At 46.0% G+C, this 26127-nt stretch overlaps 1 protein-coding gene across 4 annotated transcripts in view; it reads left to right on the forward strand.

The window, feature by feature from the left end:
• Positions 1–26127, forward strand: part of KIF2A (kinesin family member 2A) — a 1079703-nt gene that overhangs the window by 526795 nt on the left and 526781 nt on the right. For all 4 annotated transcript variants that reach the window (XM_069627337.1, XM_069627336.1, XM_069627334.1 and 1 more), the window contains exon 10: positions 10060–10150. In XM_069627337.1, the coding sequence (XP_069483438.1) occupies positions 10060–10150 (91 nt within the window). The remainder of the gene's footprint in view (positions 1–10059; positions 10151–26127) is intronic.

Below are 26127 nucleotides of genomic sequence, written 5' to 3' on the forward strand. Positions count from 1 at the left end.
ACTGATCCATACCTAGACTGGCTCATCAGGTCATGGTCTCCGGAGGCAGTCCTCCACACTGCCTCTGCCCTTTTGCTCCCACTATACGAGTTGGGATTTCCCATCAAACTCAAGAAGTCGCAGCTGGAGCCCAGGCACTTAACGTTCCTGGGCTTCATCTGAGATACGAGCTCTGAGAGAATTTTCCCCTCAGAGGACCAGATCACAGCCATTAGAGGCCCCAGTGGCATTTTCTCAGCAGAACAGTGACCTCGGCATGGTGGTACCAACGTCTAAATTGCAGTTACACTGCGCAGCCTTCTGGAATTGGGAGGAGGTTTCCCAGACGGGTCGGTCAGCAGTCCACTGCATCTCCGTCACAACTTAGTCTGGTGGTCCACGGACAGCAACTTACGGATAGGCAGGCCCCTTCGTCAGCCAGCTCTGCAGGTTACCATCCCCACAGACTCGTCCCTAGCGGGATGGGAAGCTACCTTGGACAGGCACAAGGTCCACGGAGAGGGTTCTGTTAGGAGCAGGCAGCCCTCATCGACTGGCTCGAGTGGGTGGCCATCTGGCTAGCTCTCAAAGCCTATCTGGCGGCAAACGGAGCCTACCGGAACTCTGAGGAGGACGGTTTTTTCTCATCCTTCAATCCAGTGGTTAAGACATTTGACATGCCTCTCCAGCCTCTACCCTCCTATCAAGAAACCACACCTCATGTGGGACCTCCCCACAATGTTGGGCGCCTTGGCTCATAAACCCTTTGGGCCAAAAGTGTCCGGACATCGGGCTAGGCCCCATGAAGACAGCCCTCTTGGTGGGCCTTACGTCCGCACGCTGTGTCAGCGAAATCCAAGCTCTGATGGCACCCTAGCCATACACTAACTTTCACAGGACAGAGTGGTCCTCGGAACGCATCCCGCATAGGTACCAGGGGTAGCCTCTGCGTTCCTTCTGAATGAGGAGATGGTACTGCTTATTTCTTCCCTGACCCTAAGGTGCTCAGGTGGTTCTGCACTGTCTTCAAGCTAGACGAGCGCCAAAGTTCTATCTGGACTGGACTAAAAGCTTCCGGAAGTCTGAGGCTCTGTTCATCACCCTCGCACGGTCAGGGCAAGGATATCGGGCTTCCAAGGCCTCCATAGTAAGGTGAATGGTGGCCTCCTGAAGGAAGCCTGGGACGGGCAATGTAAGCTGCCTCTGGCAAACATGCATGCCCACACATTCAGAGCCAAGGCCACGACTGTCGTCTGCCAGAGACGCGTACCGTGGCAGGTCATTAGCAGGGCGGCCACTGATGCCATCCCCTCTGCTCTTTGCAAGCACTACTTTTGGGATATCGGCTCCAGGTCAGATGCAGCATTCTGGCAGGCAGCATTAAGGAGGGTCACCTCTCCACCCTGCGGCTATATCCAGTTGTAATCGCCCATACAGTATGGAGGAAAGGGGATGGGACGGAAGAGTAATTACAAGTTACTCACCGTAGTGACTAGTCCGCTTTCCTCCATATGTCCCCTCACCCCCACCTAATAAAACTGGTGTCACTTAGGCAATTATAATATTGTCGACGCCTCTAGGGGGACTTTAGATTAAAGGGGAAGAAGGTTCTGTCTCCCGTCCCTAGCGAGGGATGCCAATACAGTATGGAGCAAAGGGGACTACGGTGAGTAACTTGTAATCTCTGTCAAAGCATACGTTTTCTTAATGGGCCTAAAATGAAACCTAAACCATTTCCAAGTGATTTCCAGTCAGGCCTGTAGCTGAAGTTTCTCATGGCTTGACCCTAGCACTTACCTGCCCTTGTTGCTACGCTCTCCATTGCTGCCTCTCCTTAAACTAAAGGTTCTTGATGTATATATTTTTTTTTGTGGGGTTTGCAACTGTTGACACTGGGGTTTGCAACTGTTTTGACACGCATTCTTTGCATATTCCACCGTAAAATGGTTTGGTCTGCAGTTTTAAAAGTTCTTTACTTTTTTTTTATAACTCTGTTTATTGTGTTTGAACAACACAACTTAAAGGAACAAACATGGATGAGACATGAATCATTGGTATACATAGGATGAAGGCAGCATGGCAATAATAACTAGCATGGGCTCCTGGGTCAAGGGCCGTGGGACATCAATAGGCCGAGGCTGGCAAACAGTGCTAACAGTACTACCAATGTACCCTCACCCGCAGGTCTCAGTGAAGATCTAGCCATTTACCCCATATTTTTTCAAATTTACGGGGGCAGCCCCGTGCGTTATAAATCCGGCACTCTGTGGCTGCGCACCTGTCCAGTTCGTTGCTCCAGCTGTTTAGGCTCAGTGGGTCGGCAGATCCCCAATTGGCTGTGATAAGTCTTTTGCTTGCCCCCAATGCAATTACCAGAAACAATTTCTCATATTTAGACAGATCTACTTCCCCCCCGATGCCCAAGAGTATCATCTTGGGATCCCTAGGGATTGGTGTCGCCAGAGCGGCTGAGATTGTGTTAACACAGTCCACCCAGAAGGCCTGTATCACCCGGCAGTCCCATATCATATGGTAGAAGGTGGCAAGTTCGTTTTTGCATCGAATGCATGTCCCGTCTTCTATTCCACCCCATCTGGCCATTACGGCGCGTGAGTGGTATGAGCGGTGGAGGATCCTCAACTGTATTAGTCTGAGCTTGGATTCTATGTCAATTTCCCTGGGGAACATTAATGCTTCCACCCCATCTTCAGGTTCCAGGGGTCCTACGTCCCTTTCCCACTTTGCTTTGAGCCCGTCAAGCTGAAAAGTTCTTTACTTAATAAATTAAAAGTCAGCATTGACCAGTTGTGTCCCTGTCACTCCAGTCCACTCCAGTTTGTGGAGGTTCCCACAATGGGGTAGGTGGCTGGTGACAAAGAGGAAATCACTAATTCAGCCAGATCAAACAAGGCCCCCATCATCACAACTCCTTACCTTGTCCATAATTATAATGCCACTCTGTCTTTGCCCTCACATGTTTTTTTTCCACCATTGATCTGGCAGCAGGAGCCGAAGTGGCATAGCTTTTACAGCGATGCCACATGTGACACGAGAACAAAATGTTTCTAGATCGGTGCTGTTAAGCATATTGAACAGCTGCGTCGACTGCTTTTGACGTAAGTGGAACAGAATCAGATTTAATCACCATAAATCAATTTGTGTCATGCTTGGGTCCGGTAGTATTAGACGCAGAATGACAGACCTACTGATTATTTGATTTGGGCTTCACTCAACCTACACGGATTCTTCTCACAGAGAATGTAAGCTTTGTGTGGCAAGGGTTTGTGGCAGAATTTCATTTTTGAAGGTATTGCTGTTTTTTTTTTTTTGGTTCCTTGAAATATTTGCTTTTTCCTTTATTTTTTGAATCTTTGACCTGATTATGTGGTCAGAGGGACTTCAGTAGAAGTCCCCCTACCACTGCACTGCTCTTGTAGTATGTGGTCTTGGGTTGCCAAAAAGGCTTGAAGTGCTTCTTAATCATCCTGTTCTTTGGCAAGGTGTGATTATAATCACCCTAGATTGACTTTGATAAGTATTGCTGTGCAGATGTAATTTAGTTTTTGCTTCACTCAGTGTGCAAGTTAATTTACAGTATTGGTAGATCTGTTGTTGTCATCCAAATACACTATCAGTACCTGTAAAGGAAAACCTATATGGTACTGGGGCGAAGAAAACCACTGGAAGAATACAGTGTATGTGTTCATCCGAGAAGTAGGGCTTGACATTATGGCCGGGAAGTCCCATGGCTGCATCATAAAACCTTGAGGCAGAGACCTTGCGAGAGGGCGAGAGAACCCTTGAGCTTCGAATCAGCTGGCTGGGGAGTGCTGAGGAAAACTTACATGTGCAGAGTCCAACACTGGAGAGAAGCTTGGATACAGCTTCAAGCTCACCACGTGGAAAAAGGAAAGATGCGAGAGACCGAGGAGAATAGAAGTCGTCCTGATCAGGAGAAAAGTGGTGTGGTCCATCAATGTTGATTCCACTCCTATTGAGGTGTCACAAGGCGAGCCTACCAAGGAAGGAATGGAGACCGTTCATGACACTGCCGAAGAAACGAGAAGTCAACCTGACAAGTGAAGGTCCCAGCCTGTTACGAGCCCCAGTGACGTTATCCCTGAACAATCCTGGTATGGAGAAAATGGGAGACCCGGGGGGGAATGGGGCGGGGGGGGGTTGCTGAGAATCTTTACTGGAAAGTGCATACTCGTCGCAGTCAAGATAAAGTATTAAGAATACCTGAAGAGAGCGAGTATCATTCTCCAGCATGGGATCTAGCATGGGTTCACATGCTCAGGAAAATTCCCTGTCAGGCTTTGCATCCTCGGTAAAAAACTGTTTCACTTTTGTTTATACATTGTCTTTCTCCTATAAACCATTCACTGAGCTCTGGGTCATACTGCCCCCAGCCTATGACTGCCCACTCCCTAAGCCCCTCCTGTAGCAGCCATCTTCAGATTTTTACCGCACGTTCAAGTGTTGGGAGTACTTGCGTTTCACTCTTTGAGCTTTCTGCGTTTTCCGTGCTTTTTTCAGTTGGAAAAGTGTTTTTGCTCAATCGAGCCAGTGTACTCCATCGTTTACCCATCCGATTAACGGGGACCCGTTTTTCGGCATCTTTCATCGCCCCTCAAGGGAATAAATCGTGTTCTCTTCATGGAAGTTTCCAGAAGTTAATCAGGCCTACACTGCGCCGGAACATGTCAGAGAAGGACGGATCCTCTTTCAAGCTCTGCACCAGCTGCGGATTGCGGAATGTTTTCACGGACGACAAGCATTCCCATTGCCTGTATTGTCTACACCCGACTCACAAGGAAGATTGTGAGATCTGCCGTGGCTTCTCCAAGCGCACGATGAAGGACTGGTACGTCTGACTGGCAACGTAGGCCAAGGCCTCTACCCCGTGTGGTCCACAGGGGCATGCCTCGAGATCCAGCCAACCAGATTGGGCTTCTAAGCCCTTTGAGGGCGCTCCATCCTTGGGGGCCCAAGACAAGGCCAAGCACTGCAAGTCCACTTCTGCCGGGGTTGCCGCGCAGGCGGGTTCCGTGTCGGTCAGGTCGTGTTGGTCTCCATCCACCTCAATCTCCTGCCAATGCACCAGCTCTTTGTCGAAGAGAAGGTCAGCTACCCCGGGGAAGCTGCAAGAGAAACTGTAGAAGGCCAAGCAGGACAAGGTGTCCGTCCTGCCAGCTACAGCCCAGGTGATCCAGGCCAAGATGTCCTCTTTTATCAAGAAGGTTGCAGCCACCCTCTCGAAGGCGAAAGGGGCTGGCCCGGTCCAGGGCACCCCGGTGGTGGCCAGGGTGGCACTCCCTCCCAGGCGGGAGGCTTCGGTCCAAACAGTGGAGAAGACTCTCGAGGAGGATGCCAGACCTCAGCCTGAGGCCGACCCCTCAGGACCCGGAGAAAGGGGTGGGGCATGGAAGAACTACAGGGCACAGATATTTCTTCGTCCGATGAAAACGTTATTTCCGTCCACCCCATCCCGGAGGAGAATGGTGATGACGAGGCAGGGGATGACGACAAAGGCTCTGGGCCCAGCGACCCTGCCCCCCCAGAAACCTCCCCAGGGATCTGCTGCAGGATATTCTCGACCCTCACACACACTGGTGTGAGTGATTCAGAAGAGGATGCCAACCGCAGCACCAGCGACCCCACCATTGAAAAGACCCAGTTGACACCGAGGCCACCACCGCCGAAGAGAAGGAGGCACCCTACATCTCCGCTCCAACCGGATCTGCTCCCCCTCCCCCCTAGGGACACAGGGGCTGGTGTCTCCTTCTCGACCTATGACACAACAAGTTCAAAAAGTTCAGGATGGTCACGTTGCAGCACGTGCGCAGCCAACTGGAGGAAGGAGACATTCTGTCGTCGTTGGATCTGGAGGACGCCTACTTCCATGTCCCCATTCACGTAAAACATCCTGCGCTTCGTCGTCCAAGGGAAGCACTACCAGTTCAAGGCTCTCCCCTTCAGACTTAAGTCGGCGCCCAGAGTCTTTACGAAGTGCCTGGCTCCGGTGGCGGCCCATCTCCGGCTACAGGGAATTCATGTGTACCCTTACCTTGACGACTGGCTCATCCAGACCAAGTTGAAGGACATCGATCACACAGAGTCGACCGTCTAGCTGCTGACAGATCTGTGGTTCTCGGTGAACTATGCTAAATCCTGCTCAACTCCATCGCAGGAAAACAAGACGTGCTGTTCCTTATAAGGTTATGGAGAGAGGAGAGGAGGCCTTGTTGGATTGAGTGGGAAATAAAAACAAGGGGGCCGGGGGTAAAGTTAAATTCATCAGTTTTCTCTTTGTTACGATGAGAAATGCAAATAAAAAGTGTAAAAAAAAAAAAAAAATGCAAATAAAATCACAGAACGCCCTGTTCCTGTGGTCCAGGCTCAACACGGTGTCCTGTCTAGCGGCTCCATTGGAGGAGAGAATAGCGGCTATTTTGGGCAAGGTGCACTAAAGAACTCCACAGTGAGGACCATCAAGTCGCTACTCGGCATGATGTCGTCCTGCTTCTACCTGGTCCGGTTCTGCAGGTTACTGATGCGATCGCTCCAGGAGTTCCTGGACATCTGTTGGATCCAAGTGTCCAGAGGTTTCAAAGACAGGATCGTGCTCAACGAGGAGTTCCATTGAGCGATAAGGTGGTGGGGTGTGTGCTTCAACATCGCCAGGGGTGCCGACTTCCAGAGCCTTCCCTACCAGGAGACAGACGCTTCCCTGGAGGGATGGAGAGCACACACCGGACATTTCCACGCCAGAGGACTGTGGCTGCTCGTACTGCCCTTTTTTCATCTTTACAATCACTGCCATGCCCGCCCTTTTCTTTAATTCCAGGCTACCAAAGTCCTGATTTATTTTTGTTCTCGTTTTATCTCGTCTTAGTTATTGCTTGTGCTTCTGCAAGATCTTTCTTTGTCACACCTTACTCCTTTATGTTCTGTCTTTTACTGGGCTATACGTCTCCTGTTTGAGCTGCCTTTTCACTCTGCTGTTGCTCCCACACTTTGCTCTGCTTCCTAGCTTTCTTTTGACCTTGTTCTTCTTTTTCACTCTATTTGCTTGGTATACAAATTCCTGCATGGTCGTGGTCCTTATCTTTGGTCCCGTGTCTTTCTATACCCCACCTCATTCTCTCCGTTCTTTCTGTTCCAAAGTCACCATGCAATCCTTCTCAATTTTATTCCTTGTCCCCAAGCATTGGAACACTCTTCCATTAACTATTCTTGGTTCTTCATCCTTTCATGTCTTTGGTTCTTTAAACACATCTTCCTCGATCTTTTGTCCTCTTAAGCCTCTGACTCCCAACCCTATCATCTCTCATTTTTAAATTGTACCATTGTAATTTACCTCCTTAAACCACTTTGGTGAAAGCACTCAATAAATATAATAAATACAAATACACCTGGTTGCTGCTGTCCCAGGGTTGTTTAGGATCAGTGCTTCAACCGGGAATTCACCAAGTGTTGATGCTAGGACTTGGTCTCCAAGTATTTTCCACTGAGGTAATGTTTAGTACACAGGCGTCGCAGTTCTGGTAAGATGAACATTGATGCTACAAAACCTTTAAGACAGCTACCAAAATACAAACACTTCAATGTATCATTCTCAGACCCTGGTGGTCTCCAGAAAAAAATATTCAAAGCAACCATTAGCAATGCACAAATCTGCTGTAGGTTTCAAAAAGATTATCAGATTGGAATGCTTGAACATATGGTCTTTACTGCTCACGTATTCGTACTGGACCCAAATCTCTAACTGCATCCGTAAATGTTCTAAAATAACACAAATCAATCACTGTCAACACTCATAAGTTAATGCTCTATTCCAAATACTCAAATCAAACTTCTATACAATATGCTATCTCCAGCAATCCAGTGTATCGCCAGCAAATGGTAACAAAAAAAGGCACCCACTCCCAACACTTGGTGTAAAACCATGTGTCTTACCTAAAAATTAGATGGAACCTTGGCTAAAAACCTGCTTCCACTATCACACTTTAAATTGATATGGTACCCTCTAGAAGAAAATGTTCATCTCAACTGCTAATAAATCAAATGCTAAAATGAAGAAAATAGAAGTGGGCAAGCCCCATGAGCACACAAAAGCATACTTCTCCATCACCCTCCCCTCTAACACTTTCTATAAATAATTACTTGGCTCCTGTTTTTTCTGCTGACAGCAGCTACTCACTAGATCCCTCTTTCAACCCTCCTTTCTACCCACTTTCATTCAAATATTAACCATTGCAATACAACAAAATGAGGGCCAACCATTTAATATTGGTTAGTCTTAGATTCCTGCATAAATCTAGTTTATTTACTTCACCACTCCCTGCCAGCTTACGCTTCTTTCTCCTATGGATTTTATTCCTCGTCTCATATCTCTATACACAACATACAAATAAAATCTCTACTTTTAAGCAATTAAATCACTGAACTTAGAATGAGTACAATTGCGACCATTAGTGCTACGGTCTTTGTAATTTCTTCACAAATTATTTCACCTAACTGCACTTTGCTGTTTAATTAGCTATGCAATGTTGCATTGCGGACTGCGGCGGGTTATAGACAAATGGAATAAAATTCACTATGCCGTTCTGCATATGCTCAAGTCTTATAAGTCATCCAAATATCTGCTGATTTTAAATCATGTTATCATTTGTGTTTGTATGATGAACTCAATAAGGACAGTAAACTAAAGAAAAGATAGACATTGTTTACACAGTGAGAATAATTATTTTAATTGAGAAAATGTTGTGCCCGTCGGGATCTCTTGTGGCAAACCTGCATTTTGTTGTTTCTCCTTGCTGTAACATATATACAGGTTGATAATCTAAAAGTTATTGGTAGCTACTGGGGTTTACAAAAGTTTTCAAACAAATGTAATTTACTAAAGAATACCAAGTACAGGTGTGGAAATGTATGCACACTCTTGCACATCTTCCATTTTGTTGAGGAACAACATTAGTGGTATGATGGTTGTTTTAATGGCCAGGTTTTCCTCTTGATGGATGATGTACTTTTTGTTTCTGATTCTTATTATTTTCTTCAGAGAAAGTAGGCTGTTGTACATCTAGGGATAACAACCATGATAGGTAGAAAACTGTTTGATTTCAGAACTGTAGTTAAGTAATTGGACGTTTTGTTTTATTAAGGGTCTTACTGGGTCTATAAAGTTTCATGGTCCATAAACATGTGGCACAAAGTAAATACAGCAGAATGCAGATTTCTCAATAAATGTAAAGATGGTTAAAGGGTTGAAATGCATTTTAATGTGTGGACGTTTGTCTGAAAACTGCTGTTGTTTAGTTGTGGCTGTTGGGGAAGTGCTGCTATAAGCCAAAACTATTGGCGTGGGAGTTGTTTATTTCGTGGCCATTTTTCTCTCTCTAGTCACTCCTGTTTCTATGGCCATTCCCCCTAAACACACTCTGGGCTTTTAGCGTGACACCAATTTTACTTGTAAGCAGTCTTTTGCAAGGTAATTGCTTACTTGCAGGTGCAAACCATCGGCTGTTTCACTGCATTTGTTTTTACCGGCATTTCTATTGTGGGTGCAAGGTTAGGATATGTATAATTTTAATATTTAATAGTAGTCTGGGGCTGGCGGAGAGGAGGGGGGACGTTCAAGGGGCAATAGAAACTATTCCTCCATAAAAATGCATCAAATAAATTTGAGGCAATGGCAGCAGTGAGTTGGCCCTCTGAGATGTACTAGATCCCTGGCAAAGGCAGCAGTTTTAGGTCTTGTGTAAACATTTGCTATAAACTGCCATACTATGCCCAAGTATGAACCATATTTTCAGCCAGCTGTTGGCATCTTCAATCCAGGTAATACCTTTTATGGCAGTGCCTGGACAATGCCTAGCCTATACCAACACAAAAGTGATACTGTTGACTTTATCAATCCATGTTAGTTTTGTTCCTGCTGTGGAGTAATTTTGTTCAGTAATGAAACTAATGTGTTATTTTTTTTTTATATATAAATGTGTTGCTATTGGGGCTCTGTAAATGTTCACAGGGAATTTTAATGAGAATTTTAATGCACACTTAATTTTATTTTAGATTTACAGCTCGACCACTGGTAGAAACCATCTTTGAAAGGGGAATGGCTACATGTTTTGCATATGGACAAACTGGCAGTGGGAAAACGCATGTATGTATTGTTTTTACCCTACATTTCAACATTTATATTCTATCGAACCTTTTCTCATAAGTGACACAATAGTCTTCCCTTTGATACGCAACTCTGAATTTTTAAGTATGAAACATTGTATTGTTGTCTAGTGATGTAATATTGATGGGCCTGTAGGATGACTCACGGGGTAGTGCGTTTGCCTTGGAAGCCAAACAATGCAGAGCAACACCGGTTTGAATCGCAGTCCCGCGATTGGTCTCCGGTATTAAGTGTGTTGTAAAAGATTGATTAATAATATGCAGAACTATACACAGTCTGTTCCCTTATTCCATGTGCCAAAGATGCTCCTCTGGAAAATGTGCCTTTTGGTTTAGTACAGATTCCATTAATAGGCATATGTTGCCTGTGAAATTGTCTTGAGTTTAAGGCATGCAAGAGATGTAAGAGCCAAGTTTTTGGTACATACTTGGTGCTTAGTGGTGCCTCGGAGAGAATCATTAGCGAAAAGGTTTTTCGATCAAGCCAATTACCTGCATCTGTAGACCATCCGAGAGTGGGCTAAGGTGTTGACCATGCTCCACAAGGGGGCAGGGTGGATATGTTTGAGATAATGTCAGTCCCAGCCCAACCTATCGCCTGTAGTGCTGTGACCCATACTCCGCTAAGGAGCCTGGCAAGAAGGCGTAAGTGGTTGAGGTCCAGGGTGAATTTTCCACTTCTCGGTGTCTGTTCTGACTCAAGTAGCGGTACCATACAACCTCAGCCTTGCCCCCACCCCCTCTTATCTCCATACCTTGAGAACGAGAAGGAACAGTTCCTCATCTTCTCCAAGAACGGGTGTTCATTCCATACTAGAGCTGTTCCCCACTTGATTGGGTGGTTTTTGGGCATTCAATGCTTGCTATCTTCAAAAATAACACGCCTGATTGTGTGCCGCCTTCTGCTCCTTTGATATACAGTGTTCAGTGACCTGCACTTAATGTTGTCCTTTGGGGACGATGTTTGGGCCACCATCACCTCATCCCTTTCCCCTCATGTCAGTGATGGTGTGCAGATTCCTATCAAGGAACACCCTGCTGTGAGAATGGTGCCAAGCTTTTTGGCTTACCGGTCACACACACACAAATCTCCTGAAGCTAGGTGCCAGGATATAGCTCCTCCTGTTAAGGTCTCTAGACATCAAATGGGCAGGCTGTCTCTCTATCCACTAAAATAGTCCACTGGCATACTTCAGTCAAGAAGTGATGTTCTCATCCCCTTCAGTGTGGCACCAGAGTAAACTACCTTGCCTCTAGAAAAAGATATCCTCTGCATCACTAGTTTGCAATATGATTAGGAGCAAGTCTAGATTCCCAGAATTGGGTCTTTTATAGATAAATATACTTTAGAGTAATTCACACTCCTACTTGCTATCCCAGGCAATAACATTATCCTGAGATTAGATAGAGAGGCTGCCAGAGGAGCCAGCATCCCCTTCATAGCCAAGTCTAGTCTGGGACTCCGAATTGGCGACCTCCACTTGTCAAATCTGCTCAGCTGCTTACAGTTAAACAACCCCTCTCCGACTCTCGCACCATTACAATGCACCTGGTCTACAGACCTCCCGGTCCGATGGGCACCTTTGAAGAGGATATTACTGCTATTCTCTCCATTAATACCAAACCTACCTCGCAAATTATAATTCTTGGGAGACTTTAATCTTGGCCTCAACGACCCTAATGATCATCATGCCATGACTTTGACCAACTCCATTACCGAACTAGGCTTCATGCAGAGAGTCAACAAGCCCACTCACATTAAAGGTAGAATCCTAGACTGGGTAGCTGACCTGAACTGTGAGACTGCCATAACGTCTGTAGAACCGTACATGTGGACTGACCATCATCTCATCAACTTCATCATCCAAGACAGCACTCCACTCGGTAGAACTAACCATCTAGCCCCTCCCATCCTCACTAGAAACAAAAGCAACATTACTGTGGACAAGATACAGCCTCCCGTCCTCCCCATTGTAAACGCTCTTTCCATTACTTCAGACCCTGCTATGCTTGTTGACCTTTACAAACTATCACCGTAGCTCTAGATAATATAGCTCCTCTAAAAATGTGCAAAGGCAAACCCATAGTGTAACTCAATTATTGGTTTACCCTCAATCTCAAAGCCCTACGGACAAAACGAAAAGCTGAAGCTCGATGGAAAAACCACCCAACAGCTTCTAATAAAGACAACCTATTGAAGGTCACAGCCAATTACAAACAAGAGATCATGCAAATGAAAGGGGAATCATACAGTGACAGGTTAACCAAATCCAGCTCTAACACCAGAGAACTCTTTGTCATCCTAAGAGAAATGGAAATTCCTATTCCCCCCCTACGGACAACTGCATCAAGGACAAAACCTGGTGCACGAACATTCAAAATCTCTTCCTCAAAACAAAATTTCAGCTAAATGGCACCTTAACAACTTTGGTACCCCAGAAACAACTATCTCACCCAAACCATCTCATAGATTCAAATTTGCTCAAGTCACCTCCCAAGAAGTGGAAGATCTCATAGCCTCACTTAAACATTCCAGATGCTAGGGAGACATCTGCCCACCCTCCATAATCAAAGAAGCGGCCAGAGACCTTGCACCTTTCATTACCACCCTGATTAACTCTTCATTTAAAACATGCACTGTTCCCAACAACCTCAACGCCTGGGTCTTACCGCTCTTAAAGAAACCCACTCTGGACCCTAATATACCAACAAATTACAGGCCAATTACAACAGTCCCTTTTCTTCTAAATATAATCGACAAAGAAGCCTATATCCAGATACTCCTACCTGTAACAATCTTTTAGGGCTCCGACAGTCTGGCTTCAGACCTCAACATGGCACAGAGATGGCCTTGATTGACCTGAAGAACCAATTTGTTGTACTCTAGGACAACGGAAAACGTGCCCTCCTACTGCTACTATATAAGCCGCATTTGATCTTGTGGACCATAAACACCTGTCCCCAGCGGCCCATTTCTCCCTGGAGGCAACAATATGGACTCGCTCATTTCTGAGTAAGAGGTCCATAAGAGTATTCTCATGGCTGGCCTCAGCAGACCCAACACTGATCACTTGTGGAGTTCCACAAGGGTCCTGTGTATCTCCCACCTTGTACAATGTATTCTTTATACCCCTGATTGACGATCTAGACCATCAGGGTCTCACCTACACTAATTATGCAGATGACGCCCAGATTCTCATCCCCCTTACCAGTGATTACAATATGGTTCTGGCGTTAGTCAATAAAATCTCTTATCATTCAGGCCTGGATGGTGGCCCACGGCCCCTGTCTGATTGATGACAAGATAGAGATCCTGCTACTCGGACTCCCACCAGTCTTAACAAACTCGGCACACACTTTAGCTCCTTCAACATCAATGGCACTATCATCAAGTGTCCAACGAGGTTAAAACTTTGGGATTCTATTTGGATTCAGCCATGAACCTATGCAAGCAAGTAAACGCTACATCCTCCGACAGCATATACCGGCAAATTAATCCATGCATGTAAACCTTTCTTCTCCCCCGACAGTTGCATCACCCTAGCAAGAGCACTAATTCTCTCGAAACTTTACTTTAACACACTCTACCTAAGAGCTAGCAAATCTATTCTGAACAAACTCCAAATATTACAGAATAATGCCCTTAGACCTGCGCTCAGTATCCCCAAAAGACAGCACATTTCGGAGATTAAACGGCAGAACAAATAGCTCTCGATCAAAGACAGAATTCATCTGATAATTGTCTCACTCATAAATGCCTTGCCTATGCTGCCCCCAAATACTTAACGGAGAAACTGGTAAAAAAACACATAGATTCGTCCCACTAGGACCTTGCACACGTTTTGCCTCCAGGTACTGAGATTCAAACTGAAGACAGCGGCGAGCAGTAGCTTCCCTATTATGGGTGCCCAACTCTGGAACTCCCTAGCCACTACCTTAAGAGAATGACTCTTAAATATGTGGAATTCTCATACCTTATGTAAATAATTGTAAATGTATCCATGTAAATATAATACTGTATAGTGTCATCTTACCTTCATTTTGTGTACCTGTATCTATATGTAACCTGTAACTTGTAAACTGAAAAGTTATCTTGTAACGCGCCTAGATGCCTCCGGGTTTGGAGCGCAATATAAATAAAATAAACAAACACCATTGGCTGGGAACCCCCAGAAAAAACAATTAGATTACAAATCTCACCTCTTGAGACCCTGGTGGTCAAATCGAATTTCATTAGATCCAAGCCAATGCTTTCCCCAACATGCTGCCATATGGAGCATCTAATGACCTGTATTCCCCAGGTAGAAAGATGTTTGCCTCTCTCAGTGCAGGTCTTCATGAGAGTGCCTCAAGCAAGGTATTTCCAAACCCTATAGGATGCTTTAATTGTGGCTCCATAACGTATGCCAGGCAAATATCAGAAAACCCGTAAGTTGCTAGTAGGAAAACATTTTTGCAGCTGTCCCTCCCATCTACTTTAATGGGGCTCACAAATTATTTAGTAACTGAGGATTCCACCATATAAAGGCACGCTCTTCGCAGGCTCTGGATGTAACTGATTCGTAATTGCTATGGGCACTGAAGAACAGCCCCCTTACTCAAGCTAATACTTGCGCTAGATAATGGCTTTACATGAGCCATCTGTCCATAAATGGACTGTCGCTCATAGTTTGAATTGTGTAGGACCTCTGATAGGTGGGCTGGAACCTATCAAAGGTCCTAAAAGTTTCCAAAATCAAGTTTCCCTTTCGGTTACTGCAGTTGAGTCTTCTGATTCCTCGGTATTGAAAAAGATCCACAGATCCTCGAGTAAGAGGCATAAGCATTCTCATTCAATACCCAGCTCGGTACCGGCTTCTCCAAAGAGGCACAAACGAAAGAAATCCAATGTCAAAATGGCCATTTAAATCAAATTCACAGTTCACAGTTCCTCTTAAAGAATGTTTTAGCTCTCCAGTTAAGGGGGAAACTTTTCTCCTGAAACTATTTTGCCTGAACTTGTTCAGGTTCCAACTACAATCGAGTCCACAATAGATGTATATATTTTTTTGTTGAAAATCAAATGTAATGCCATTTCGGTTACAACAACACAAAATAGCAGTTATGCATTACTCATTAAGCCCAACGTTAAAACAACCCCTCCCGTCCTGCCATGGATCTTCAAACTTGACTCCACCAAAAGTTGGATACATAATGATACCTCTTCTCTAAATCAGGGTACTCCTTCTGGGTATGTCGGAACACGGGGTGAATGCGCACCCTCCCCCGAATCCCCGACTTGTCCATCAGTCTCACTCCCCAGTACAGACCTGTTCCATCCCCCGTCTACTCCTCAGCCCCGCTGGTCTAACCATCCATATTTCTCAAATAATGGAAGCCGTACGCCCTCAATGTTCGATCTGGACTCAGCTAAGAGGTGGGTTAAGTATTCCATGTCGTATATTGCTCGGATGTTGGAGATCCACTCTTTCTCTGCCGGCAATGGGGGGCTTTTCCACAGTTGAGCCAGGCAGAATTTCGCTGAAACCAACATCATTTGAAGCACATGGCCATGTTCTACTTCAGGCTCCTCCTCTGTAAACACACCAAAGAGAAAGAGCCACAGGGAGCGGTCCCTTTTGGATCCCATCAATCCCCTACCTACCCACCCTCACCTCCGCCTCCTACCCCAATATGGCTGTACCCTGCGCAGCTCCACCACATGTGGATGTAATCCCCTTTTTCACAATGACATTTCCAAAAATGCGGATCGTATCCCTCCCTCATGCGAGCTATCCTCACTGGTGGGGTGAGGGAGGTTATGCCACCTATGCAACAGTTTCAGGGATTGGTGCCTATGTTGGAGCGATGTAGTGGAGCGGTGAGCCCGCCTACACATTTGAGCTCATAATGTGTCCTCAATATCCCTGCCCAGGTCCTGTTCCCATTTGACTCTTGAAGGGGGTGGAGGTCCTCAGGCGTGCTAGGAGAAGCAGTTTGTATAGTCCAGCTACCAGTCCTTTGGACAACGTCTGTGTAATCGGGAACTCCCTCCTGAGATTTTCCTCCCATCTTTCCTCGGACAGGGCCCCCTTTAACTGTAGGAAACGAAAGGGCGATAGTTTACACAGACCCAGGGCCTCCTCCAGTCCTTTTCAGAGATCTGAAGGCTTCCCAAACCCAGAGTTGCCCTGCCCTGCTGAGCCCAGCCTCCTACCAAGATTGGAACGCTAGTGGCTTCTCAATCCCATACCTTAGTGGGGGAGACCAGGTGCAACTCAAGGGCGATGGCCATGTTTTGAGCCCCCTATTATCACCTCTCTCCTTCCAGGCGGACCACAGGACCTCCAGCACTGGGTGGCGCAGGACTCTGTTTGGGATGCGGGCTCTGGCAACCCATAACCACTTGTCCAGCTTGACCGGGGCCAGTACCTCATTGTCCATTGCCACCCATCATTTCCTTGACCCCAGATTGAAGTGATCCACCAAGACTCTCAGTTGTAGTAGGTCGCCAAGTCTGGGAATATCACTCCGCCCTCTTCTTTTGGCCGAGTTAATGTGCCATAAGAGATCCTATGTGTTGTCCCCGCCCAGAGAAACCGCAACATGTTTGCTTCACCTCTGTCAAGAAAGACATGAGCATGGGCACTGGTAGCATTTGAAACAAGAATATTATTTTTGGGGAGAACCACCATCTTTACAGAATTTAGTCTACCATCCACGATAGCCCCAACCCTGCCCACCTCTCCATGTCTCGCTTCACGGCTGACCAAAGGGGGAGAATTTGCTGGTGAAGAGATCCCTAGGGTATCATGTCACCTGGATCCTCAGATAGCAGAATGTTTCGCTCTGCACCTTAAAAGGAAGCCCTGCCACAAATTCGCTTTCACTATCTGACAACCCCCCTGAAGTAAACCCCACCGATTTCACCAGGTTGACTTTAAAGCCCGACATCTTCCGATAACGCTCCAAACTTCCCAACACATGGAAAACCAATTGAGATGGCCTGGAAATGGAGTAAAGCATTATCTGCAAACAGGCTTATCTTACAGTGTACCCCACCCACCATGATGCATCTAATCTCTGTACCTGGACTGCCAGGTGGACTGACCAGCTACCTTGTGGGCTTACTTGCTGCAACCATCGCCATTCTGTGTTAAGCCTCTGAGCTCTGGTGGTCGCCAGCTTGTGCCGGAAGTCGCCATCTCCTGATAGTTCAGTGTCCTAGCATCAAAAGAGGCTATGCTGGAGCTGCTTCTGACAGCTCCTGGAAGATCGCTTGTCTCTCTCTGTAAGTGGCGACCGTCGCTGCAACTCCTCTTCATCCATCCAGTGAAGTGTCCTGAAGGGTTCTGGACTGTGACAGTCTACATACTCGTACATCCCCGCTCCTTTCCTACATCCTTGTTGGCGTCCCCCAACATGGGGATGGTACCATAACCTTTGGCAGCGAAAAAGAGCTTCTCCTTTAAATGTAGTATCAAGCACAGGGGGGCTAGGGCGACCTCGGACGTGGGAACACCCCACCCTCTGACACCCCACCCCTTTTTTCAGCACAAACGGTGTCGAACGTGTCAGCCAGCGCAGATACTTTTAGCTTTCCGCTTGCTTCCGGTTTGTTTTTCAAGTCTTATTTCACTTCCCTTTGGTGCCTCGCCTCCCCCAGCGCATGTCGGCCGCTGGAGGATTCACAAGATGTGCCTCAAGCGATCGCTCGCTTCTGGCCTCTGGCCCCTATGCACTCTATCGTGAGGGATTGGGGCCAGACCACTGCTGGGACTCCTGTTCGGCCTGCAGCACTCTCGGTCACAGGGCGTTGAAGAATAGTTTGCCGCGGTGGAGGGAAATCTTCTACTCTTCTCCACCCCACCTTAAGGACTTCGTCTCCAGGACCGCTTGTCAAGACTCAGCACGGCTCTACAGCACGGTGACTCCTTCCCTGGGGTTCCCACTGATCGGGATTCCTCGGATTCAGGTTCTGGCAGGCTCTGGGCCGCTAAGGCTACCGGCTTCCAAGCAGAGGGGTCTGGGGGCTCTTCTGAGCGGTTGGGTGCACACCTGAGGCCTTCTACGCTACCGGCACCCAAGCTGAGGTGCTCAGGGGCCCTACCAGGCTGTCCTCGGAGGGACGATCAGGATCATTCTCTTCTACCCCAGAGGTTAAGAGATCGTCGAGGGCCACCTCAATAGTCTGTCCTCTGCTAGATCCAGCACGGCTACCAACACAGGTGCCAAGGGCTCCCAGCCTACCAGAGCTAGCTCTGAGGCCGTGAATCAGGGCGTTGCAACTACTGGCCGGCTGGCTTAGGGCTCAGTGCCTACCAGAGGGATCTCCGAGGTTGAATCGTCTGCTTAGGGTGCAAGACCCCAAGCTTTATCGTCTCAAGTCTGAGGCCTCTCTTGGCTCAGGGCCTTCGCACCCTCCCAACCAGGTGTTAGGGTAAATTCTGGGGTCAGCAGTGCCGTACCAAGGGTCCGGGGACCTCCAGCTTTTGGAAGGCATCCACTTCTTCCAATATCCCAAAGAAGTCGAGGTCCACACAAGGAGCAAAGGGTTACTGTTGTTTTATTATAACAAACAAGCAGGGGTCATATACTTGGACCAATTCAGTCCAGGCACCTCTTGCCGATTTTGAGCTCGCAGGCCACTTTTGTGCACTTGTGATGTCACAATCAGCGTCACTTACCAAGATCCTTCCCCGAACCTAACACCACTCCGGGTTGGCTCCCTGAGTGGTAGGTCCAGTATAGGAACATATAGTGTGCGTTGTTATTGGTGGCCACTGTGCCAGCTCCCTAAAAATGGTTACCTGAAAAGTGTTACATTAGAGAACCCAATGATTGTCTGGGGAGTCCCGCTGCCAGCCCCTAGCCCCCAGTGTCCTCATTTGTCGAGCCGCGGGCCCCCAAGCCTGGGACTACCGTTGTTCCTAGCCCAAAAGACACCTGCTCACGTACAGTGTGTATCGACAAGGTGTGACGGTCTGTAACAATGGGGTTCTTCTACTAATGCCATGAGAGCGTTCCATTCCCAGCTCATGCTGTAGGTGGATTGTTACAATTTGTTGCGAGCTCGGTCCCCGCTGTGAGACATTCACGTCTTCCCAGCTTCTAGGCCTGGGCGCCGTGTTAGTTCGGCCATTTCACGTGTGAGGAGACCGTCGATGGGGCCGACTTAGATTTGATTTGTATTTTGGCTTGGAATATTCTCTCCTGTAGCCGGTCTCACCGTAGTGCAGTGGGTGAGGAATGTCACCTGCAACATAATGTCAGTACTTTCAAAAGGGCTTTCATTTGTACCCACTCAACCAACGAACTGGTTCAAAACTGAATTAGCGATTCGTGGTTTCTTAGAACTGTCCGTCTTAAAGTTTTCTTTAATGAATCTCCTGAGACTGAACCAGCTTTGGATCCCGGCTTATGTGTTCCTTCCACCTTTAAACCGCAAGATAATGAAATTCCCAAAGAAATTCTAACATTTGAAAAATGCATTTTTCGTGATCTCGACAAACTTAAAACCAAGGTGAAGCCCCTCAGACACAATCTCTCCAAGTTGGAAAATCAAGCACTGATGGAATTATCAAAAAATTCTTCCATCCTTATCAAACCAGCTGATAAGGGTGGGGGGGGGATAGTTGTGATGTCAAAAGCCCAATACCTAGAGATGATGAATGATCTATTACAAGACCAAGTCAGCTATAAAAAAAACTCAGGAAAGACCCCACAAATGAAATCAGAACTGAAAATGAGAGTGCAGTACAATTCGCTCATGCACGCGAATGGATAACAGATAGGGAATTTAAATTTTTTACTACGAGCCAAGACCGCATACCAACAATGTATGCACTCCCTAAGATATATAAAAACATGGAAAAACCGCCCGGGAGACCAATAGTTTCTGGCATTGGCTCTATACTTGAGCCTCTTTCTAAATGTATTGACAGTACGGAAACCTATCTCAGGGACACAACACATACCATCACGATTTTTGAGAATCTTGATTTTGACCAATCCACTCAGATACTAGTTACAATGGACATTCAGTCCCTGTATACCAGAATACCTCAAGATCAGGCAATTGAATGTATGCGAGAACTTCTGGCGGAACATGACACGCAGGACCGAGTCCCACACAATTTCATTTTGGAACTCATGACCATAGCACTTAACAAAAACTATTTCGAATTCAATGGTCAATTCTATTTGCAGACGACAGGCACAGCAATGGGGGCTGCTTTTGCCCCTAGTCTAGCTATACTCTTCATGTTCAAATTTGAATCACAACACCTTCCGTTACTACATAACAAAGTGGAAGAGGTACATAGATGATATTATTTTCATCTGGACGGGATCGGAGTCAGATTTAGTACTTTATCTTAATTGGTTGAACACCATTGATACCAACATCAAATTCACAATGGAAACACAAAACAAGTTGCTTTTTTAGACCTTGTCATCAAAGATGATTCAGGAAAATTGATATGTTCTCTATATCGTAAAACAAGTGCTCGTAACACACTGCTGCACTACTAGCAACCATCCACGCCATCTTCGTGATAACCTACCTTATGGACAGTTCCTCCGAATTTGGATGGTTTTTATGAACAATCTGAAAAGTTGAGCAGCCGTCTTATTGAAAGAGGCTGCCCAAAAGGACTGATTAAAAGAGGGCACGCTTTACAGATAGACTTATTGCTCTCCCCCAAACTTGCTACTGATTCCTCATCAGGCACTGAGAGTACTAAAATGACATGTCATAACTCATGGACCACAAACCTTCCAGATCAAAAAAGTGATCACAAAGTATTGGCCGATTGTAAAACTTAGCTTGCCCGATGCCCCATTACCAAGGTTCGCCCTCAAAAGGGACAAAAATATCAGTGACAAGCTTGTACATTCTACCTTTAAGAAAGATTCTCTGAGAGTGGGACTTCGGGACCTTAGAACAACTGTTGGTCACTTTCCGTGTGGCTCGTGCTCTGTCTGCCAATTCACAAAAAACTAGAGTTCAAAATTGGAGCCAGAACTTGGACTCTTATCATCTATGACAAACTGCAAAACCTAACAAGCAGTATACTGTATTCAATGTCCTTGTGGTCTTCGATATGTTGGACAAACTTCTCGACCGGTCCACATTAGGATTTCTGAGCATCGGTCAAGAATTCGGTTCCGGACGGAATCTGCACCCCTGGTAAATCATTACATTGAATTACAGCATTCTGCAAATGACATTTTTTGGTGGATTTTAGATGTAGTCAAAAACACACCGAATGTGTCTCGTCTCCTTCAGAAGGAAGCACGATGGATTCATCGTTTATCTACCCACACTAATGGGTTGAAAGAGGAGTTTCTCCCCCTTTCTTGAATGCATCTTTTTGACACATCAGTCTGTTTGCTGTTGTGACTATCCTTTCATATTAATATATGAAGACTGAGGCCGTTCCTTAGAACTGTCAGTAGCTGGTTTTCTAAATTTAAGTTTGGTTTTCAAATTTCCCATATGCCAACCTCTCTACCTAACATTTACTATTGCACCAATTAACTGTCTATTCTAGCATTACCGACATCCGCCCAGTCACTCACTCGTTTGCCAACCTTATTTCCGAAATATTCATTATTACTTCACATTTTTTATTGCTTGCCAATTCTTCAGAAACCTTTTTTTTCTATTTATTATTTTTCAAGGACTCGGCGGCTATTTTTTGACCTGTCCGTTTTGATTGAGAAAAAATACCTTCATCATGAATATCAGGAACTCTTCCGCTTTTTGTATAACATTTTTTGTATAACATGATGCATCTTTGATCCATTTACTGCGTTTTTTTGTATCATTTACTGCGTTTTAACCAACAATTTAGACGCTTACAAATATTCACTTTAAGTTTCTTTGGCCCATTGCAGCTTTCCTCATCGGACGACGCACCCGCCAGCCCTTCTGAAGCTTGTCAGCCTTCAGCAATAGTTTTCTCATTTCAGAGACGCGTGGATCGCCAGCCTGCATGTTAGCCCAACTGAGGCTGGGCAGCTAAAATCCAATCCACTTTCACCACATCAGGAGGCGCGTCCGTCACAAGCCTATCCAGGCTCCCGACTGACGTAGCCCAATAGGAGGCGGTTTTTCAGTTGCCGCCATCCTTCACTTCCCGAACCTTTAGGTTGCGCTTCTGTAACTTGCTTGCACACACGCTTTCGAGCGCTCGGAAAAGTCGGTTCAACATCCAGGAGCCGGCTGCAAAAACAGCGGTAAGGAGCTTCCGAGTCCTATTTAGCTCCCATTCTTTCTCAGCCTTCACCTTTATTCGAGCTGCACCGAATGAATGTTTTATTGGACTTTAGGCGTAACCTCCTAATCGCGTCTCTTTTCGTGCTTTTCTTTTTCTGCATTGCAGCGACAGCTTTCATTGCGTCCCTTTCCTCTTGTTTTGAAAGGCTTGAGGCATTTTTGCCATCCGCTTTAAGCACTGCTCCAGACTTCCAGCTGGTTCCATATTACTCCATTATATTACTTTGCTAGTAAGGTAAGCGCTTGTAAGTTTCACTGGGTTTATGAATATTTAAATGAATATTTAAACGCTTTCCAACAAATTCAGTTCTAAGTATATTTATGCGCACTTAATTATCTGCAGGCTCACCCGTGGATGTTAACCTTTGAATTCCGGATTCATTCCGAAAAACGCTGAGAAACGTTCTACCAACAATCATTTTTCCAGCCATTCTGACTTACAGGTAGTTTCATAACTCCTCAGCACTCCCTTTGTTGGAACCCTTGTTCTAGTATAATCTTCAAACAATTGTGTCTTTAATTCTATTCATTTTTTAGCGAGTGTGTTCTCCAATGCTGTCCCGTCTTTTGATGACATAGCACTGCTGTGGGTCACCCCGGGCCCGATTACCCAGACGCTTCGCACCGGTCCCCGGCCAGTATTGCGCCTGGTCATCTCAACTTATCCACAGTCCCTTGCACTGGTAACTTTTGTGCCCCTTGGCTTTTAACTGTCTCTCTAAGCAATCTTGGTAGAATCTCTTTAATATTATTTATTTTTATTTTTGTTTGTCTGCTTCCCCACAGGGTCCAGTTGTTGTGTGTTATCTCGCCCTGAGGAAAGCAACTCTAATCATGTTTTGGAATCATTTGCCAAGACAGGTGGCTTTTTTGCCGAAACGTGTTCAAGATGTCTATTTAATTTGTTGATATCTATCATTACTACTTTCTGACACATACACAGACCTGTCAGTGGCATACCTGTCAGTAAAAGGAAGTATATTGAATAACTCAACTTTGTTAATAACATTTTTGTATTGGCTGAATACAAGCCAAATGAGTGTGTGTTGGCTCAATTTTAGGCCACCACTTAGTTTTTGCCGTTTCTGTCTGTTTTCTTGCAATTTTTGATGCAAGAGTATTATCATTTCTGTTTGTGCATTTTCAATTTTTAACTGTCTAAACCAATAGATTAGCATATTAATTTTCTTAGTTATTCAGGCATTTCTTATTTATGATGTTTTCTGGCAAAATAAATGTTTATTGTTTTTAATTAGAGACTACCCTGATTGCTTTCTTAGTCTGCAGTAGCCCAAATTCAGTGGTTCAGTGATACCTTTTGGTACACCAACTAAATAATTAATTATATAAGCAATTTTCAAATTGAATTTATAGCAGTATGGATCTTATTGGTTTTGCTTACCTGCAACATAATGGCCTTGGCGGGTGCAGTCTATGCCACAGCTATCCTGCTTGCACAGCATCTTGTGGCTTGGGGTTTCTGTGAGACAATTCTGGCTTGCTGGATTTTCCTAAGGCCTACTGTGGCTCTGACTATGTGCTCAGCGTAATTGTCCATAGGGTAAGGTGTGTCTTGGTTGGTCTGGTCCCGTGAGTGCTGCTGCCCTTCATAGGGTAAATGGCATGTAGCAACTCCAAGCATGTACACACGCGCTTCTGGCAGCTTGCGTTTCTGCGGTGCTGGAGCGAGCCTAAGTGGCAAAATAATAAACATGCAGACAGTATGTATATGTCACTGTCCTCTGCTCATAGAACTGTACGTGTGGGTTCTCCGTGTGGATTGGTGTGTGAGTGTACCGAATGTGCAGATTGCACGTGTGCTTCCTGTCTAACGCAGCTAGGTTGTCATGGCGTCTCTAACGACTTGCAGCATGGCTTGTAGAGATGTCAGTCAATACGGCCCATATAGTCCTCTCCAGCTCGGTCTTGGTCATCCTGGCTTGCTCTAGGTAGAGTTCACACCATCGCAGGGTTGTATGGTCGGGTGGCTGGGTACCGCTCTTGGTGCGTGCCTATGATGGGAGCGGTGGGGGATCGCTGCAACCTCATACGGTCTGTGGTTATTCTGTCGGGGGTGCTTCTTCGGTTAGGGGGTCCGTTGAGAGGGAAGGGACATTCGAATTTTCCCTCTTCAGTCCCCCCTCTGGCCAACTTGTCGACCACATAATTATTGCTCCGTTTGTCATCTCTCAGGCGCCACACCTTCGTTATCCCAGCCAGATGTCCGTAGTGATTTACATGGTATTCAAATGACCAATACATATACACTCATCCTGCTCCAGGCTTGCAGGAGACCCATTTTCCAACATACATTTTTGGATTCCTCTGATTTTCTAATTTCATTGATCATGGGTACATGTCCGATTCCATTAGCTGTTGCCGTAGTCTGTCTCTCGTTCCATACGTATGACATCCGTCTGCTGGTCGTCCTCTGCAGGCAGGAGTAAGTTCATTCCGATCATCTCCTCTGCTGCTGTTTTGGATTTCGCCATGCACACTTTTACCCCAAATAGTGAGGCCATCACCAGGATTAGACCTCCTGCCAGTATTTTTAGGCCACCCAATAGCAAGGACGGCATCCAGGACCAAAGGTATGAAAACCAGCTCCCATCCTTCTTTGTGCCTTTGGATTATTCTTCCACTTTAGCGTGCATTTTTGCTAATTGTGATACTGCTTCTGATAACGTTCCGTTGTCTTCATCGTTTGCCGTTATGAACATGCAACAGGAACTTCCAATCTTTGCCCAGACTCCTCCCTCCATTGCTGTGAGGAGGTCCAAGACATTCCTGTTTTGTAAGGCCACCAATCGTATTGCTTGGAGCTCTTCTTTTATTGCGTTGAATCCATTCACTGTTGAATTTATTGTTGTCATTAGTTCCCATCTGGTGATTTGAAACCATTTGGCATTGGCGTATGTTTGAAATCTTGGATGTATCAATGCTGAGGAAAAACATGTCAGTCCTGCTGAAGAGCCCATGTGATGGTGGTACTTTGTCGAGGGCCGTTTCAACATTTTCCCCAGAAGTAATTTCCTTGTCGTTTTACTCTCCTCAGTCTTCCATTCATGGCAGTGATGTTACTTGTAGGGTGTTCTGTTGGTGATATTGATCTTTTCTTTCTGCTGTCGCCTTCATCCATTTTTGGAAGTAGTCTATTTTAATGTGTTTCTTTGGTACCACCAGTGAAGGTATGTTGACGTGTGCTAGGGAACATTTCCCTCCCCAGTTTGGTGGTAGCTTGTCCTATGCCTTTGAACCACAGGCCCAATAGTGGTCCATGAGCACCGCCGTACCTATATCCATCTCAGCAAGTTTCTCAGTTCTTTTGCACCCTTCATTGGTCCCCATCATGTTGGTAGCCCAATGCAGGTGGTGGTAGGGGTATTATTGTCAGTGGTCCATGTTCTTTATCCAACCATGTCAGCAGGCTTGCGCTCCTGGCCCATTCCTTAAGACACTTGTCGTTTTCTTCCTGAACTTTATTCACAGCAACTTTTGTCAAAGTCAATGGTTTGCTCACGACCACTCCATCCACCCGTCCATCCTTAGTGTACACCTTTCCAAAGATCAACATCTGTGGTTGCTCCAAACAGCCAGGTTCTCCGCCTGGCTCCTTGGCGTTCCATTTGCATGGCAGGGTGTCCAACGTTACTTACTTTATTTCTCCCTTTTCTGGTCCGTCTGTTATATAGTGT

The sequence above is a fragment of the Ambystoma mexicanum genome, chromosome 6p (genome assembly GCF_040938575.1).
Source record: "Ambystoma mexicanum isolate Mex_15411 chromosome 6p, UKY_AmexF1_1, whole genome shotgun sequence".
Taxonomy (NCBI): Eukaryota; Metazoa; Chordata; class Amphibia; order Caudata; family Ambystomatidae; genus Ambystoma; species Ambystoma mexicanum.